This window comes from Zootermopsis nevadensis, unplaced genomic scaffold (assembly GCF_977971745.1).
Source record: "Zootermopsis nevadensis isolate Lab colony 2312 unplaced genomic scaffold, Znev_1.0 Znev_ptg000016l, whole genome shotgun sequence".
In the NCBI taxonomy this organism is placed as follows: Eukaryota; Metazoa; Arthropoda; class Insecta; order Blattodea; family Termopsidae; genus Zootermopsis; species Zootermopsis nevadensis.
The window spans coordinates 9715114-9734488 of record NW_028259148.1 but is presented as its reverse complement, the minus strand read 5'-3'; the positions used below and the strand labels follow the sequence as shown (position 1 = coordinate 9734488).

At 36.1% G+C, this 19375-nt stretch overlaps 2 protein-coding genes across 2 annotated transcripts; both read right to left on the bottom strand.

Annotated features, from left to right (window-relative positions):
- Window positions 1–1186: 1186 nt before the first annotated feature.
- LOC110828679 (cuticle protein 19-like) lies at window positions 1187–6742 on the bottom strand. The gene is made up of 3 exons (XM_022061610.2): window positions 6696–6742; window positions 4568–4690; window positions 1187–3014 (listed from the first exon to the last, which is right to left on the bottom strand). The coding sequence occupies exons 1-3, from the start codon at window positions 6708–6710 to the stop codon at window positions 2787–2789; spliced, it is 366 nt and encodes a 121-aa protein (XP_021917302.1). The 5' UTR covers window positions 6711–6742; the 3' UTR covers window positions 1187–2786.
- Window positions 6743–9919: 3177 nt separating this feature from the next.
- Window positions 9920–17588, bottom strand: LOC110828671 (larval cuticle protein A2B). Its single transcript, XM_022061597.2, has 3 exons — window positions 17491–17588; window positions 14374–14556; window positions 9920–11311 (listed from the first exon to the last, which is right to left on the bottom strand). Exons 1-3 carry the CDS (start codon window positions 17503–17505, stop codon window positions 10955–10957), a joined length of 555 nt encoding a protein of 184 aa, XP_021917289.1. The 5' UTR covers window positions 17506–17588; the 3' UTR covers window positions 9920–10954.
- Window positions 17589–19375: the final 1787 nt, after the last annotated feature.

Below are 19375 nucleotides of genomic sequence, written 5' to 3'. Positions count from 1 at the left end.
TTTGCCATGGCCACTTCCTTCCTCATTTTTATAATTCTTTATTCGCAGATTATGAACCCCCTCAGTACGTAATATCCAATAACATATTCTGCAGATTAAGCATTATTAAATACGCCAAGAGTTGTTTAGACATTTAAAATCATGTCTTGAAACAGGCAAGTGAAATATGTGTTAGAGGAATTTCAAAATTTTATAGCCCTGATACTAAACTTATAATCCACGTGGATTATTTGTGATGTTTACAACTCGGCCCTCGAGATAGCCGTGTACCAAAAGGAATTGATCATTTCATGCGTCACACTGATTTTTCGAAGTCAGGACGCTACTCCGACCATTTTAAAAGCATACATTTTGTAAATCTGACGTAATTCACTGAAATCACATATTTAAGTATACAAAACCTATTTAATGTTTTATTTATAAGAAATCTGAATTTGTGTTCTATCAGGCAACAACTTTCACGAGTATACATCAATATGCAGACACAAAAATTCTCACTCATAATACATATAGACGTAGACTGTCTTTTCCTTTGCCATCTTTGATTTTACAATAGATACTTTGACAAAGGTACTTTGTGCACACAGACCTATACATGTGGTAAAAGTCTTGTAACCGGCGAGTTGCCGTGTTCAGTGCGTCAAAGTGGGTTCTACCAAGCACGTGTATTTATTTCAGTGTGTTGTTATTACTTATCGAAAGTGTATTATAAAATACTTTTATATAGGACTACCGTAATATGATAAATAATTGGTTTGGTTTTATTCCCGTCAAAATTATATTGCTACATTTATTTCACGGCTTTAAATAGCACGGCTCAGAATTTGTAATATTAAATTAAATAAAGTTATTCTAATACGTAGCGTTTTGTGAATACATCACTGACGTAGAAACATCAAATTTTACCAAGTAACTATGGTATTTCGTGAATAGCTAAGCGGAGAGCAATTTTCAGGAATGACTCAGGTCCATGGAGTTCGTTCATATTATAAGTTCATTATCTTGTGGGTTAAGGACGGTGTATAAGGAATAGTGACCTTGAAAGGCCAGCTGCTTCATGCTGTAGAATATATAATGGTCAGACTGGGTCCGAAGTGGTCTCCCGAAAGCAAGTGTGGCGCATAACATGAAATTATGTACTCCGTAGGTTCAGTTTATCAAGGATAACAAAATGGGTTAATAATAATTTATGTATAATTACTTTAAAATATATTTGTAACATTTAAAGTACAAAAAAATTAATAAATCGTTACAGAGACTTGACAAAGATTCAGTAATGAACAACAGTTATTATAAATATTTCACTGTGATGATACGATGAGAATGGTAATTGTCGCGATGATTGTAATGATGGTAATGATGACTAAAGTTATTTTTATGAGTATGATTTTGGAGTATTACGTTAAGACGCTACTACGGTGTAGTGAAGATAAAAATGACGATGAAATGCCGGTGATAATGATGATACAGTTTGTGGAAGTCGATTTTTTGATGACTGATGATCATTGTTTCAGTAACAGGAGAGTTCAAATGACTGGTAAAAATTTATGAATCAAGTGATGTTTTGCAGTAAACTGCCTTTGATGATGATGGTTATGATAATATAAAATCATTTAAACTTAAATAAATAACGCCAATTATATTTTTGTCATGAAATATGGATATGATAATAACTCATTGCAAACCATGCAGTGATTTTGATCTTACTTTAATCAGGGAAAAACGTGTGATATTAAACATCAGATAATGGCGAATAAATGAATTAAATGTGAAGTAAGAAAATGGCAAAGAAAATATAAATAGTCTTAGATCTCTTTTCATAGTTCGGTAATGGTATACGAAGATCAGTTTTGTGACGTGCGTGATATATGATAATATGATACTGGAATGATGTAGATAATGACGATAACTTTTACATGATGTCTGATGACAATTTGCAGATGTGGTAATTATTATAATGGTGAAATGATTTCATCTCATACGTTATTATCCAGAAATACATAACTTTGAATATCAACATGATTACGTAAACTCTACAAAAAAAATTGACAGTTTAAACGGACATACACAGCGGTGTAAAATGAGAGTAAACATGCGAGTAACATTAACAAGTCCAATGAAATAAATTATATTATATAAATATTATATCTTAATAACACGAACGGTGTATAATCACATTGAATACAGATGCGCTGCAAGTCCATTGCCCTGTGACTGTAGTGAAGTTTCATTAATACAATTTTAGGTCTAGTGAGATATTATGAAATTAACATTCGTTTCAGTGTGTAGTTCAGTTTTTATATCGAGAATTCTTTTAATATGCAGTCGTAAAAGAGTATTTCAGAATAATTACAGTGTATTATTTTTTATATACTGATCTCTTAATTTTTTAACTTATGATATCACTTCTTACAGAACGCGCGACTTTAATAAACAAATGCAGTTTTTAATTTAATACCTAATTAATTCAAAATAACTTATTCTCTGAAGAGAAACGCAGACTAGAATTCACTTCAGTTGTAAATATATCATTGTACCTAAATGCCTTCTTTGAAGGAAAGTATTTTGTAAGTACAACTTGTAGTTCAGAGTGCTTGACTAAAGCCTATCTTTTCAAACATAATACAGGTACGTACCTAATTGTAAACGCATATAACAAAAGTAATTTTCCAAAGACCTCAACCTGTCGCACAGGGGGAACGTGACTTATAGCTGTTCTAATATTCATTTTGGATTCCTGCATCGTCAACATTACGTCTCCTTTTTAGTCAGTCAATGGAGAAATGTTAATGGTGGTATTGAACAGGATGAATGGCGTGTCCGGATCTCACGACCTGAGCGTGGAACCCGGTGTGTTTGTCAGCTGTGTAGTGGACGGTACGAGTGGTGCCGTCTGGTTCAACCAACTTGTAATAGCCTTCGACTTTGTCGCCGTCACGTTTCTCGGCCTGCTCCTTGATGTCGTGTGTGTGTTCGTCCTTCACCCCGTATTTGAACTCGTACTTTGGGTGCGCCTGTAAATACACCGACTTAGTAGATTTTAAATGAGAGCGTATTTCATTAGTCTTCTAAACTATAAAAGTAGATTATAAGGTACCAGCAGTGCCCGCATTGTTATGACAGGGAAACATGCTTACATTGTTTGATATTATTTATTGGCCTAAAACTTTACATAGGCCTGATCATCCGGTATATATCTTTGAATACCATAGGACAAAATCATACCTGAACCCGACATTTTCACCAGGACTCAAACCCAGTATGGTTTTTTCTGGGTTATGGCCTTTGTGTTCTTTATTTCCTCGCCAAAACAAACAACTTTGGTCTTGGCTCAGTTCTTCTGTTGTACTTATTTTTCAGACCACAGGAAATGCCCTCACCGACAATCGAACTCTGGACAATATTTCTGAAGATTTGACCTCTTATGTTCTCTTACAGATCTCAGGGAATAAGGGTGTTAAATTTAGTGAAAATCGGTACATCCCTTCTCGAATAAACATATGATCACAGCTATTTTGTTGCTGATTAATAGTTTAAACTTTAATGCACAAACGGTCTACTTCGTGTTTACAATACTTACCGCCATGTGGCGCCAATGCAGCGTGCCTAAATACTAGATAAAGTGTGTGATATCACATACTTCAGTGAGATTCCAAGTTCTCACAGCGGAGAGTATGAAGATGGTTGTTGCGTTGTGTAGTATGGTAGACGTTTGCCGACGTCTGATAAGTACCTGTTGCCACTATCATCTGGGCAATTGGAGGCATCAAGCACCTCTGAAACGTCTATAAACTAATAACAGGCAGCACTGTGCAACGAGCCAGAAGGCAGCCAGTTGGACCTAAAAGTGACCTTGTTCATAGACTTCATTTAGGAACAATATAGAAGATCAATCAAAGTCATATGTGAACAGGCGATGTACATTCTGCAAGTACCCTTCTGTATTGCTTAAGAGGTATTCGACTGCGCACTTTTAACAGCGCGGAATGGTAATATGATTTCTGAATTTTTAATTGCAAATCTTTCGGAGGGTAGCAATCGTGGCCTATTTTAAGTTATTGCCCCAGACGTTTCCCGGGAAATCCGAAAATATCAGGACTTTTTTAATAGTTAATACAAGTTTCTCGGTAAAACAAGATACACCAGTACGGAAGCCACAAATTGTAATTTATGCGTATGACTGCTGAAAAAAGGGCCGTTTGAATTCAGCTGGAGATCATTTTCTTTCTTTGCCATTCATTCTTTCTTCATCTCCTTCTCTTCTTTCTCTCGCATTTCTTTCTGATCAGTTTCGACTTAAGGAGTCATGGGTTACTTTAAAGTTTTTACCATTTATATGTATTTCTAATAGCTGTCTTAAAGTAGCGACATTTGTAACATGGAATACATGCAAATTGGTGGTCATTAGTAAGTATTTTTACAACTATGTTAGCACAACCAAGCACATTTTACGGACAGAATAAAACTGGGTTTTATACAATTCATATTATAGGGCTAGTAGCATAGCGATTTATCACGTAAAATGAATAATCGACTGTCAGAACATTTCTCTCGAGATTAAACTTACGTGGTGATGTTCTTCGATTTCAAGCTCGTGATGATCCTGCAAATGAATTGGAGCGTAATGTGGAAGCTCCTGGTGATGCTGTGTTAGAGCAATCGCCAACAACATGGCGAATATTATCGTCACCTATTTAATAAAACAATTAACATATTATCATGACAAGTTTTCCTTCTCTGTGTTTGTAATATGAAGACAAAGTTGACTTGTCGGGCCAAGATGACTTATTTTCCTCCAGGAAAATCTTGAAACGTTACAACACGAATAGCTGAGCCCAGGCAAGTGAAGACAGTTTATAACTCGCAGCGTAGCAAAGCTTATAACGCTGTACTTTTGAGTTTGAGCTACGGGCTAAGAGGATCGAAGTCCTTCCGTGGCCTTGATGCATGCGATTAGCTTAAGTGTGCTATAGTACACATTATAAACAGTTTTACAGTTTTTACTCTTTATAAATATTATGTTGATTTATCTTAAGTGGGGTGTGAGGACGTTGAATGGATTAATCTGGCTCAGGAAATATATCAGTGACGGACTTATGTAAATACGGTAATGAACGCCCTAGGTCGGTGAAAGGATGAAAATTTATTGTCCGAACGACCGTCAATTACTAGGCTTTAAGGGCTTTTTAACGAGTTCCGGGATTACACAGGAACACTGCATCGAAACCTGCCAAAATTATTGTATTCGAAGTATTAACATGTTGTGTAAGAATAGTATGGGATAGTTTTTTGTATCCTTGCATCTGTATCGAAGCATTATCTACTTATTTTCTTCATGAAATGTTAAAATATTTGAACACAAGAACATTATAAACATAAATTAATATAATTTTCTTTCGTCGACTGATTAAAAACGCTTTCCATTTAAATATATTATTCAATTTTGGCCTGTATAATAAAACAAGCAATATTTTCCTTAAGCGCCACAAGACAGAGAAGTTAAAGTGAAAAGGAGTTTACTTAGGAGGTGGAAAAGGAAAGTAAGAATCTAATAACATTACTTTGAAATTATTGTGTATATTCAATGGATAGTTCCTTACCTACTAGTGTATTTGAAGTCTGGTACGAATTAATTCAAGTATATTTCGTACAGGTAGTGCCAGGAACTTTCCAGAATATTTGTTTGTTTTGACGCTATATGATATAATCAAATACAAGTTCCTTATTTCGAAGCGTCAGTGCAGTATAGTCCCGATTATCCGAACTCAACGTGACCGAACGACTGTCGGATAATCGAAAATATCGGATAATAAATACGGAAGACTAATAAAATGTCTTGGTTAAACATCAATTCAGTAATTAACACAATTTACGATATTATTAAATTACGAATAAAATACATCACGGCATCAAATTAAATAATCTCACAAATAAAATAGTATATAACTTAATATAAATTTTTTAAATGAAAGAATTTGTATTTTTAATAAAGTATTAATGGATATTTGCATCTGAGCCTCCTTCCTTTTCCTTGCGTCAATATCACGCAAGCGCCAAAACAGTAGAACGTCTGTAGCAGCTGAGAACATAAAATGTAGAAGGTACGTGGTGGGGGAATGTGACTCATTCTGCTACTGTCCACAGACCAGGAGAAAAGCCCTTCTGGGGGAAGACGTTTCTGGTGCGGTGCGGGGGGGAATGTTACTTATCAGCTGGACTAGAGGGCTGCTATTGGTGGGAAGTGTGATACGTCAGAGTTTTACGCTACTACACACAGACTGAAAACATCAAGCAGTTAAGAGTAGCGTGTAGTGAGTCCAACTCTAATGTGTTCTGTGGGTGTTGTGATAATATTATATATTAAATCACTGTGCCGCTGTGAGGTAAACTTAAAGCTGTACCCATTTGAACACATAAAAGCATGTCGTCTGTTGTTCGTTCAGTGGTGGTGGAACGAATGCTTTTAGGATGGATCGTCACTCACCGCGAAATCTTGCGCATGCGCGTATATCGAATTCCTAGCAGGGATTTTCTCCTGATCTGTGGACTGTACATGCTTCGTCCTCTGTCGGATAAAACGGAATTTGAGATAACCTGTGGTAGAATAATCGGTACTCTGTTGTATATAGTAATGGATCAGTTGTTACACAGATTTTATTTTAAATATTTCTAGACAGTAATTAATAATAACTCACCTTGAGAGTAGCCATGTTACCAAAACCAACAGAGACGAGTAATAACACTGCACTAGACTGAATGATTACTAGAGCAGATACTTTCGCTTTTATATGGCCGCGTTGCGTGAGAGGCAGACATATAGGTCTTGTTTAGATTGTCACCGACAGCCGCATTTTTACATTTTACTCGCTTCGTTTCCGCCATTCATTAACACCTTTCGTTTGGTTTTCACCTAAAATACGACTCATTAAAAGTGTTGTACACAGTGTAAGGCGTAACAATGTAAAATATGTGTAATCTGATATCTACATCAGGAATAATGTAAGATAACATAAGACAATTTATAATACAGCGTCACACTTTCTTCCCTGTTTTTACATTTTAATCGTTCTGTTCTAATAATTCTTAAGAAGCTGATTACTGTTTAGTTTTTGCATATGAATTTGATATGAAGTTGTTGAAAATTCTTGCTGAACAGAAAAGGGCGGAACATCGCCATGGAGTTATCACTGCTGTTATATATTCGAAGGGGGGGGTCATGGGTTTACATCTCAGCCTGAAGTCCGAATCAGTGAGGTGATGAGAGATTTTGTTCAGATAAAATACTTTAAATTAAACCATGATCGTTTCCTTTGATTTTAATTCTAATTGATTATTTACTAATATCTATATAATTCGATGTTTTGTAATCGGTCAAATTGAAAAGTGTCATTATTAAATAAACTAAGAATAAAATAAATAAAAAGAGAAAATAAATTGAACAAATGGCGAGTTACAGATCTCGGATAATTCATTCGCATAAGTTAAACGTTGCAAAATCGTAAATAAGTACGCCATTGTTCATTGTCTCACGTTTTCTGTCTCAGTACTAGCAAGAACATTGTTGTTCTCTTAATTTTTATGAAATTTATTTACGTTTATTAATGTTGATACTAGGTACTGGAATTTTCAAGCATTCTCGCGTCTTTTATTTCTTATTCTTAGGTCCAAATTATAACTTAGTTGTTAATTGATGATTTCATTCCATGTTATATTGTATGAATATTCCCTTTTCATTACTAATAGTGTTTCTTTACATGTTACATATTAAACAGTGATTACAGTTGGTTTACTTATCGCTGAAATGTATTGAAGATATTGGTCTCGCTGTGTAAAATACTACCGCACATTTCGGTTGAGAGGTCAGGGGTATTTTGGAGGTCCCTAGTTAGAACGTTGGCATAGATTCCGATTATATTTTACTATGTTTAAAGTATGTTTCTTCAATTTCTCCTTATAGATGTCGGAAATATTACATTGAAATAGGTCAGCCTACCATTTCTCTTCATCATTTAAAATTATGCTTCAGATCTTAAGCCGCCCAACCTGTTAAATTCATGTAACTACGCTAAATAATTTGAAATAAATGTGATAAACTCGTGCGATTTGTCTTTGCGTATAAGCATTGATATTTTTAACATATAATTACGGCCCTTACGAGGTGCGATCGGAAAGTTTCCAGACTGTGTCAATAGAGGGCGAACCGAATATAGTACGAGCTTCTGCCGCTAAGGGGTGCGGCCTACATTCATAGTGAATCAGTGTGTCATGAACAAATCAAATTTTGCCAAAGACTCGCCAAAACGGGTACGGAAACCTATGAAATGCTAAAGCAAGCATTTGGGAAGTCCGCAATAGGTCGTGCACAAACTTTTGTGTGGCATTCACGTTTTAAAAATGGCCGAACCTCTGTCGATGATGACGAGCGTTCTGGACGACCATCTTCGAGCACAACGCCCGAAAATGTTACGAAGATTCGGCAGGCCATTCACGAAGATCGACGTCGTACCATCAACGACTTGTGCGACATTGTTGGGATAGGCTATGGGACCTGTCAGCTGATTCTAAAGGAAGAACTCCACATGCGACGCATCGCAGCCAAGTTTGTGCCAAGGCTCCTGTCTGAGGACCAGAAGCAGAATCGACTTCTCGTTTGTCAGGAGCTCAAAGATCTTGCCGGATCGCCGGATTTAGCTCCGTGTGACTTCTTCCTCTTCCCAAAGATGAAAATCCAGCTAAAGGAAAGGAGATTTGAGACGATAGAAGAGATTCAGGCAGAATCGCAGATGGTGCTTGACAGGCTGACAAAGAAAGATTTCCAGGGATGCTTCCAGGCTTGGCAGCGGCGCTGGGATCGTTGTGTTCACTCCCAGGGGAACTACTTCGAGGGTGATGGATGAATTTAAAACCTGAGATAAGTTTACGGGTTTGTATAGGCGCAGTCTAGAAACTTTCCGATCGCACCTCGTATATAATCTTTTCGTTACCTGCATTATACAGAACCAGTTTAATATTTATTTGAGATCACAGAGACCTAGAAGTTTTCAGTAATAACGCTACATATCACAATATTACATTTTACGATTGCTGCTACCTTTAGACGGCTTTTAGAAGCACACATGTTGTAATACAGTGAAGCAGTACTTAAAACTGCTGATATATCTCAATGTTGTAACTCTTAGGTAGAAAGGATGGGAAAGGAATACGAGGGATAACGTGATAAATGTACGAAAGGAAATATGAATAGGCGGAAAGAGAAAAGAGAAGAAGATACGAAAGAAATAATATCCCTTTGAATTTGAGGGCCTTTACATTAGTTACTGATATGCGTAGTTCACACAGAAACGCGCCTATTAAAGGCTATCGACTTTTCTTACATGGGGATTACGTAGGCGGAGCGTGAATCTGAATTAGGTATAGTGTCGATGTCTACGTCAAACTTTATTTCAGCTCCTCTATAAATCGTTATGTTACTATCTTTATTTGAACACTGGAACATAATTATCTTTTCTTATACGAGGAGAATTGGAAGAAACGTGTGTTGTTATGTTTGCTCCGAAATTAGTATATTACGACTACCAATTATGAAGCTGTTCATTCTGCCCACAGGTTGCAATAGGCGCATTCAGCATTTCATGAAACAGAGACCTGAATCAGTTAATTCCAACTCACACACTACATCGTATTTTGCCGACGTAAATAGTAATATTACCTTCCTTCTCGGTCTTCTATATTTCAATTTTGTAAGATTTTTCACGCCGAAGTTCTGATTGAATTTTTCATTTCTTCTCGTCGTTCATTTCAATGTAACCGCCTTTATTCGAGTATCCTAACAATACAAGTTACATATATGAATCATTGTGTTCCTCGCTATATGATAGTCTTACTTCATGTAGTAAATGTGAAGAAAGTTTACACAGTCTGGTATTGGATATATTTATTATCAAAATACGTATTTGACGTTTAATCTTAATTGTAACACAATATTACTAACAATATGTAATTTCCCATCAAGATTTGTTATGTATTTTTATATGTGAATCGTAATTCTTATTGGCTCTTAGAAGACTAAGGCAAAATAAGTAATTACGACTTTGAATGAAGGTGCTTTTTATGAGGATAGATAGAAGAAATGTGTTCAACAATATGAATACGATAACAATACATTCCTATAATGATAATAAAGTATGAAAAACTAATACATATTTTACTTTCACGCTTATGATAAAGTAACTGTAATGTAAAATTGTAATAGAACATTATGATACCACGTTATGATAAACACTTAAACGTGATTTGAAGTCGGTGATATTCGTTGAGTAAAGCCAAATCTATCTGATAATGTACACTTGCCGTGACTACCCATTTAATCAAATAATATCAGTTTCTTTTAGATCCGTTCACTTCAAGGTAAATAATGGTTACGTCATAATACCAGAAGCTGACACCAAAACATTCCTCGCAAATAATGTAACATTGACATACATGACGCATTATAGTGTTAATTAGTAGCGAAATCTATAGTGATTAAATAATACGTTATGCTCTGCCAGATTACAGGAATGCAGTAGTTTCTTTTACTTCAGTGTATTAATTTCTTACTTATACTAAGAATCAAGAATAATTCTTATTTGCTTAAGTATAAATTCTTCAAGCTTATACAGTAACTAATGTTATTTTATAGTCCATACGTCGCGCGTTAAATGATAACCAGTCCAGCCTTTAAAGAGTCGAAGGTTTAAGTAGTCACAGAGTTAATTCATATATGTTTTGTTTAGTTTTGTAATAGCCATCGAAAAATAAGACAAATTATGCTTGTAAGTGCTGTAGTGAGATGTCATTTAGCCATAATGAAGCTTATTTTAATCTGAAGTCACACTAAAATGGATGCCCTGTTAGCAAAGCAAATTTTGGATCACGTAGCAATTTGTGTTAATTTGCTGGTTTCATCATTCTGTTAGTGGTAAGCAAATTCTGGCTGATGATCGTAACCGGCCAGACTAAACGCTGGAGCTTCGTGGGAGATTATCGGCTCTTGCGCGTATGAGATCACGGGAGCAGCCACAACTCTGGGAACAGGACCTGCCACCCTAACGGGAGCTGCTGGGTGAACAGCCTGTCCGGACTTTGTGACTACAGCGTTGAACCCAGTGTTGTGATCGGCGGTGTACTTGACGGTACGAGTGGTTCCATCGGGTTCAACCAGGCTGTAGTAACCTTCGACTTTGTCTCCAACTCGCTTCTCAGCTTGTTCTTTGATGTCATTGGTATGTGTGTCTTTAACCCCGTACTTAAATTCGTATTGTGGTGGTGCCTGAAACATATGTTGAACACAATTACAATCCAAGTAAAGAAGATTAGCTTCTTGTTGGAATCATTCTTCTCATCTGTAGTAACCTACGAGGAAGTTGGCTTTAGATGAATGTCATGAAACCAATAATGTTTTGGGACATTATTTATGTTTTATGTGAGTTATGCTTTGTTTTAAATGGCTCAGACTCTTTAAACAGACTATTGCATACTGTAAACGAGTGATTATTTATAAAAATGATCAACTTCTTCATATATGCACGTTCGAAGTTACTTCATATGAATATTTCAGCTACGGGAGTATTTATTATTTGTGATAGAAACGCATTTAAATTTGTTTTTAACTTACTGTCTTTAAATAATTAAATGCTCACCGTATTTATCATATAATGATTTTACAAGATGCACATAAGTAGACGTTGATATAAATTTTATAATGGTCTTTCTACTGTATTAACACGGCTTATACATCTTCTGTTTTTGGTACTAATGAACCATTCGGTACAAGAGCAACTCTGATAAAATCAACACGATCATCTGCCATTACTAAAACGTTGATAGCATCCTCAATATGGCCATGCGGTTTTTGTTGCCAGTCCTTGTAGGGACTGGAACAGATTGTGCATAATAATCGATAATATAGCCTATGTAATTACTGCTTATAATGGTAGCAGTGCAAGAACGGACAGTTGTCCTCTTGAGGCAGCTTTAAAAAAAAGATCTAGATATTGGATTTTACTTCCACAAAGTTCTGCACGTGACGATCTCCTTATTTGTGAAATCCAAATAAGTTACTTTTTAATATAAATTACGAAAGAAAATTGTCAATTTCGGGCTATTAATATATATATATATATATATATATACATAAAATGTTTCATTGGTCATTTTGAACACCTATACTAGCTTTGATAATTCATAGTTACAGTGCTGACATATGTAACAGTTTAGTTTATAAAAATATCTTTCATTCACTGAAAGCTCGTATACACCTTTTGGGACTCTTCTACATATACGAGGTGCGATCGGAAAGTTTAAAGACTGTGTCAATAGCGGGCGAACCGGATGTAGTACGAGTTCTGCCTTTAGGGGGTGCGGCCTACATTCATAGTAAATCAGTGTGCCAGCCGGCATTATCGAATTAGCATTTGTTTCTTAGTTACGGGCGTTTTGGTAGTGCATTACACCGACCCTCCTGCGATTTCGGAATGGCGGATTTTCATGAACAAATCAAATTTTGCCAAAGACTCGCCAAAACGGCTACGGAAACCTATGAAATGCTAAAGCAAGCATTTGGTGAGATCGCAATGGGTCGTGCACAAACTTTTATGTGGCATTCACGTTTTAAAAATGGCCGAACCTGATACCTGAGATAAGTGTACGGGTTTTTATAGGCGCAGTCTAGAAACTTTCCGATCGCACCTCGTACATACGATATAATACTTCCAGCAGAGGGGTTCAAATGTGTCTTATCTAAAACCGTTTGTTCTTGTGTGACATTTAAAAGACTCCCACTGAAATGTCTACCGGCATGGAGCTGGTTTATTAGATCACATGAAATGTTGAAAATAACTGTCAAGTACAGTAATATATTGTGCATAAATAAGTCAATTGTAAATATTAAAAAATCACTCGAATTAAGTGCACGTTATTTGTTACTCGTTCAAACATGCATACTTTAGAAAGTACTCTAATTGCCTCGTGGTTATTTTACGTAAGTATTAGATAACTTCACTTACGTTTGTCTTTAGAAAAAGCCTAGTCAAATTGACAGTCGCTTTAGGAAATAAAATCTTACATGTAATCGAAAGACAGTCTCCAACATCTAGAGACAGAACTTTCATAAATGTGATTGGTACTGTAAATACCTTATGTTGTCTGTATAAAATCAGGTAGCTTATGAATAATAATATCATCATTAACTGACTCCATAGAACATACTTCTTGTTCAGAACCTAAGAGTGAGCAGGTTATCAAGATATCCCCTTCCGTTTACACAACTCGAAAGTGCTCACCACTGATCCCAAAACTGAGTCACTACACACTCGAAAATCCTATTTCTCTAGGATCCATTTTAATATTATACTGTCATCTATAACTATATAGCCCAAGTGGTCTCGCACTAAACCCCTTTTACCATACCAATTTTTCATCTCTTCCACATGCCCGTCCTCTTATCTCTGATCTGATAACCTTAACAGTTTACAAACCATGAAGCCCATTACGCAGTATCTTCGTCCTCATTAAAAGTAGCGCCTTCATCTTGCTTTCGTAAAGCTTTTTATAGTTCACACATTTCCTTGCCAAATTTCTGTAATTCTCTTCTCTGACATGTCTTGTCCATCTTACCCTTATTCTTTGATCAACCTAATAATAGCTGACGATAAGTTTAAATTATTAAGCTTCTCATATGTAATTTCATCTTGGGTGCAGATATTAGTCCCTTTACCCTGTTCTCTGTCTGTACATTACAGACAACTCTCGGTTTACGAACGACGTTGTTCGTTATGATCATCTTGCATTCCTGAGCTTTTACGATACGTATCGTAACGTTAGCAGAAATTTTAAAGCATTAAAACTATGTACTAAACATCGCATGGTCTACACAATACGTTTTATTACAATGTACTATGCGTTATGGTTTATCGTATACGATACGTAACGTACGCCACGCGGCGTGGCATGTAAACCAACGTTTTTTACTGGATAAATTAGTTTTATTAACCAAGAAGAGTTCAGTATAATTATCATATAATAATTTTCTGATAATTATTGTAATAAATAATTTTCTAAAACTTTATTTATTTAAATCTTACAATTATGTTGAATATACGTTTAACACTTCGTTTTATAAGGGACTCTATCTATTGGCGACTTTAAGAAATTTTGAATGAATTCGTTATAGCGAATGTTCGTATATCGAAAGTTCATAAACCGAGAGTTACCTGTAATTGCATTACAATCTAAAACCTTTTGTTGAATTTTTTGTTTCAAACAACACAACTTCCCATTCGTAACCACTGTTTTCTTTTCGCAACGGCTTTTAGTACTGTGAATAATACTCACTTCGGGTTCCAATCCTCTGATTAAAGGTGCGTGAGCAATGGCGACTGGTGCATGCGAAATTTCCAGGGCTGGTGCGTGTGAGTAAGAAATGGGAGCTACGGCTAAGTGGCCGTAGCTTTCCTCGATGCTTGACACTGGTACGGTCTGCACAGCAATTGCCAGCGCGCCAAGAAATGTAAACACCTGAATCAACAGTTCAAAGTAAAATCTCGTCCCTTAATCTGTATTATTATTTCTTACGCTATCTTATAGTATATATGTCCGTGACCATGATCAGACTTGTTCCCCTGAGATTCTGTAGTAGTTGTAATTTTTTATGCCAATGTGTAGTGTATCTATACATGAGCTTGGGTCAAAACATGTCCCCTAGGTTCCATTATTTTTATTATTAATATATTTTTTTAATAACAGGTCAGTATTACTCCTTAACTACTAGATTATTATGGTAATTCTCGCTTTAACACTGGCTGCTCGTACGCACATTTTTTTTCTTTAGTAACTTCACAGAAGAATCATAGGCCCACATCTTATAATATTCCAATATTATCATATTTATCACAATTACAGTCTCCTCTTCCCATTGGAAATAATTGCTTTACTTTCTAGAAGAAAAAGAACGAATTCTCAAGCGTTTCAGACGTACTAATTAAGATAATTGTTTATAATTTTTATTAATAAATTTCCCGTCAAGGTTGAAGGGAAAATCTAAAACAGTAAACACAATCATGCATATTATCCTATACGGTCAAAACTCCCTTAACAGCATTACCATGGCAACAGTTGTAGCATATACATTCATAAATATTGTCCCAAATTCTGGAGCTTAGAAGAAGTCAACCACATTCACCCCTTCGTATCATTTCGGGGCACGCCTGATTAAAAATTAAAACTTTTTTGAAACTTGACGTCACTTTATATTATACAATCTTAACAAAGCAAACGTAGGATGTAGAAGGTGTGGACTGCATAAATGTTTGGAACTGTTATGAAAACAGTAATGAATCTTAAGATGGCTGTCGTCTGGGTTGTTGCGCCATGTAATCTGGTAGAAGTTTACTAACACGGCGCAACAACCCAGAAGATACCCATTTTCATACTCACCGCCGTGGTAACCTAAAATCCTACATAGTAATGAATCTTAATAAGTATTCTGCTCTATGCAGTGGATTTTTGATACTGAGTTAACAACGGATAATAAAAGGGGGGTTAATTTCTTCGCTGACATTAATTTTTGAGTAATGTAGTTTAGCACAGTTAGGCGATTAGTTGCCGGCTTCAGACTGCGGAGGCCCGAGGTTGCTCTCAGGGAAGTCAATGTAGGATTTGTGGTGGACAAAATGGCACTGTTTTTCTGAATTCCTGTTTTCTTCCGCTAATTGTCATTTCTTCATTGATCCATATTCATCACCGTCTCACTTGAATTTACCCGTGATTGAACCCTGGTCTCCGCTGTGAGAAGTCAACTTCAAATTACCGTTCGTCTACTCACACAGTAGGCCTGTCGCAATTATGAGATTTTATGTGTAGTGTCGTTGAGTGCTACTTGCATATCACTTCAGAAATAATCAAGTAAGTATTCAAAGAAAAATAGTTTAGAGAAGCATTCGAAGTATATTCAACTCAGTGTTATCTTAATTGCGAACATGTAACGCTTCTGAACGTGAAAGAAAATTAAACAATCAAGATTCTTCTATCAACTTCTTAAAAATTACTCGCAGATGCAGTAAAATTGTACGAAACGTTTTCTGTTATTTTACTATTGAATCCCCAGTGAAAATGTTTTTAAATGAGATCTCACGGTTGTGATGGTGTCATTGTTAGTTTTGTGAATCGTAACGCTGTGTTGACTTATAGGCAGATACCGACGTTATGGCGAAACATTGCATTGAAGTTGTTTTCAGTCCGGAAGATGGAGACAGTATGTTTTCTCAAAACCTTATCTGCATACAATTTTACACAGCGTTACAGCCCAGAACACCGATATCGATGTGTCATTATAGTAATTACGTTAATATACAGACTTCGTTTATTATAATCCATGACGAGTCAGTCAGTAGTGACTTTTGCGTGCAAGACAGGTGTTCGATTCCATGCAAGGGCAGGGTATTTTCCGTTGATCGCTTGAGTCTTGGTCAGTTTTATTTCAAATACAAAAGTGAATATTTTTATTAGAGATAAAGCAGCCAGACCGTGAATCTGACCACATACGTCTATGAAAATATAAAGATAAAATATTCCTGTGTTTAATTAAACACTGTTAAGAAAACGTATGGCACAATTATGGTATAGTACTATGTTTTTTTGATCATGGCATTACATGAAGGCGAGTGATCAGCTTTATTCTAAAATTGCTTTGCCCCTGGCAGCCATTAGACAAGAATCTCAGTGGGTATCCGTTGTCAGCCAGTATCTTAGTCACTGGGTCATTGATATCTGGGCATCGTCTCCATAATACGTATTACCTTCGAATAAGCAGCGATTATGTCCTACTGGACCCCTTTATGTTTCCCAACAAAACTTTGTAAAGCATCGCATAAATATTTGCTTCTCACTATACAATTTTCTCCAGCATCACATAATTCCTCTTTTCGGCCCAGATATTCTCGTCAGCATCCTCTGTCTGTGTTCTTTCTCCAAGAGGGGTATAATTACCTTTGTCTTTCGTAGTACATTATCGTATATTTCAGTGCTATCTAGATTATTAGGCTAAATTAATCTCTCAAAACCGAGCCTCCTTTAAATAGTAATTCATAATTCAGTCCGTACCGCGAAGAAAACACAGTACTTCACCATTACAAAGATAAAAGGAAAGAGTCCATGTTCACGTCGAGAATCATACAAAATATATCTAGAATGTAGTGTTAGTGACTGTTAAAGGAGGTGGTACATATAGTTACCACTCATCTTTAACGGATTAATAAATAAAACTAACCATTACACCACACGTTTACGTGTAACATTCTTTATGTTCGTCGCGCCATCTTACGGTATCTCAAACGGGTAACAAAACAAAACACACTCTACATCTTCCGTTCCGTAACTAACTTTTGTGATACTCGTAGAATGAGAATAAAACTAATTTACTAATTCCCTGGAGGACAGTAATCTGTCCCTTACCTTAGACAAAGGCATGACGACTCCTAAGGTTCTGTTGCGATCTGAACAGTTGAGATGTCCTGTTGGGAGTGACACAAGAAGCAGAGATATATCCTTATATACAGCCCAAGCAACAAGTTTGCAACTTCTTTGGTGTGCATCATGGTTAAACGAAGACACGCCTCCTAGCGTTTATTTGTTAGTAGACTGCCATATTTCTTGTGTTCCTTCCCCCCCTCACAAATATCTTCTCCTTAATTATCTTGTTACATGAGACAATCGTACGTAGCCCACATATATTTCACTAGACGCATTAAAAGAAACATGTAATATTATCATAAAAGATATGTATATGTTTCTGAACTACATTCCAATAGGGTGTTGTTTCCTTCCTGTTGTGAGTCGGTTTGTCTGGCCGACTCATCTCTTGCATCATCCGGAGTGTAATACCTCTGTAAAGAATGCGGGACACTTAGAGGTGGGGGAAGACACAGAAGTTGCAGGTAGAAATCGCATATCACGTTTCAAACAGCCTATCTCAAAGAACGTGGCTTCTCGCATTAAACCCACCGAATGAAAATATAGATCACTTTCCCTTTCAACTTGCATTGGAAACACATGTGATATGTGGACAGCAAGAAGAAACATGTAATTGTTTTGACTCCAAAAGTAACATTCTTACCTACTTTGTAAGACATTCGGTTATGCAATTGACTGTACCATTATGAAACAAAAGATCCCTCCGTCATAAGCAATGGATGCGTTGTAAATACCGGACCTAGCTTGAGGAATTCAAATAAATGTAATGTATTGTAACTTATTACAAAGAAATTAAATGTTAAGGGGTGTAGAAGGCCAGATCGTTTAGACACGACTTTCTCTGTTATTCATTAATTATTTGCAGTTTTGTTAAGTTTAAATGCATTAAATACCGCGTGTTCTGTTACCCGAACGAAATGATATGGAATGAAGGCGTTTGTAAACAGGATGTTTGAGTGACAGTACGTTGGAGAAAAGTACGTAATAAGGAACTTCATAATTTATACTTTTAAACATATGTTAGGAAGATGAAATGAACGAGTATGTTATGAACAGATGAGGCGCACATGAGAGGTGAAAAATTTATTCAAAATACGAAAAGAATACAGCTTAAAAGGTCAAAGTCAAAACAGAAAGATGGTATTGAATCGGGTCTTAAAAACGTAGGGTGTGAGAGAGAGCACCGGATTAAACAAGCTCGGGCTACGGTCCAGTGGCTGACTGTTGTGAACACTTCAATTAATCTTCGAATTACATAACGGGTTGGAAATTTTTTGACTACCTGACAGCGAAATGAGTTTATCAATCAAACGTTAATTTAATATCTTTACAGATTAGACAGTATTTCTGTATGTTTTGAGTCATGTTGCTTGTTACGCTATCTGTTTCTATGCCGACCAACATTCTCTTGTCTCGTCTTTCCACAAGTAGAGGCAACTTCCGAAACGACATATATATATAAAATAAGTTTTACCTCAAGCAATAGTTACTGTCAAACATGACGTTGATAAAGAATGCTTTATTTCAAACGCAACGCTAACTAGAACAGTATTTATAAGCTTTGGTTACAAGTTTAACAAGACAACTTGTTTTCCTTACTTTTGTTTGTTAAGAAATTACAGAATAGCTTTGCAACAGATGCTGAAAATGTGCACTAACTTTTCGAAGACAGGCATCTACCCTTTTTAGTGCATTTTGTGCGAATTGTTTAAGTGTTTCTGCTTTGATTATGGTAAAGTTATCTTTCTTTTTGTGTTTCCGTTCCCCTAAGCTTCGTGGATTATTCGGTAAAACTCTATTTTTGAGTAATCCTCACAAAAAAAGTAGTCTCACGGATTGAGGTCAGGAGATTGTGGTGGCCACAGGC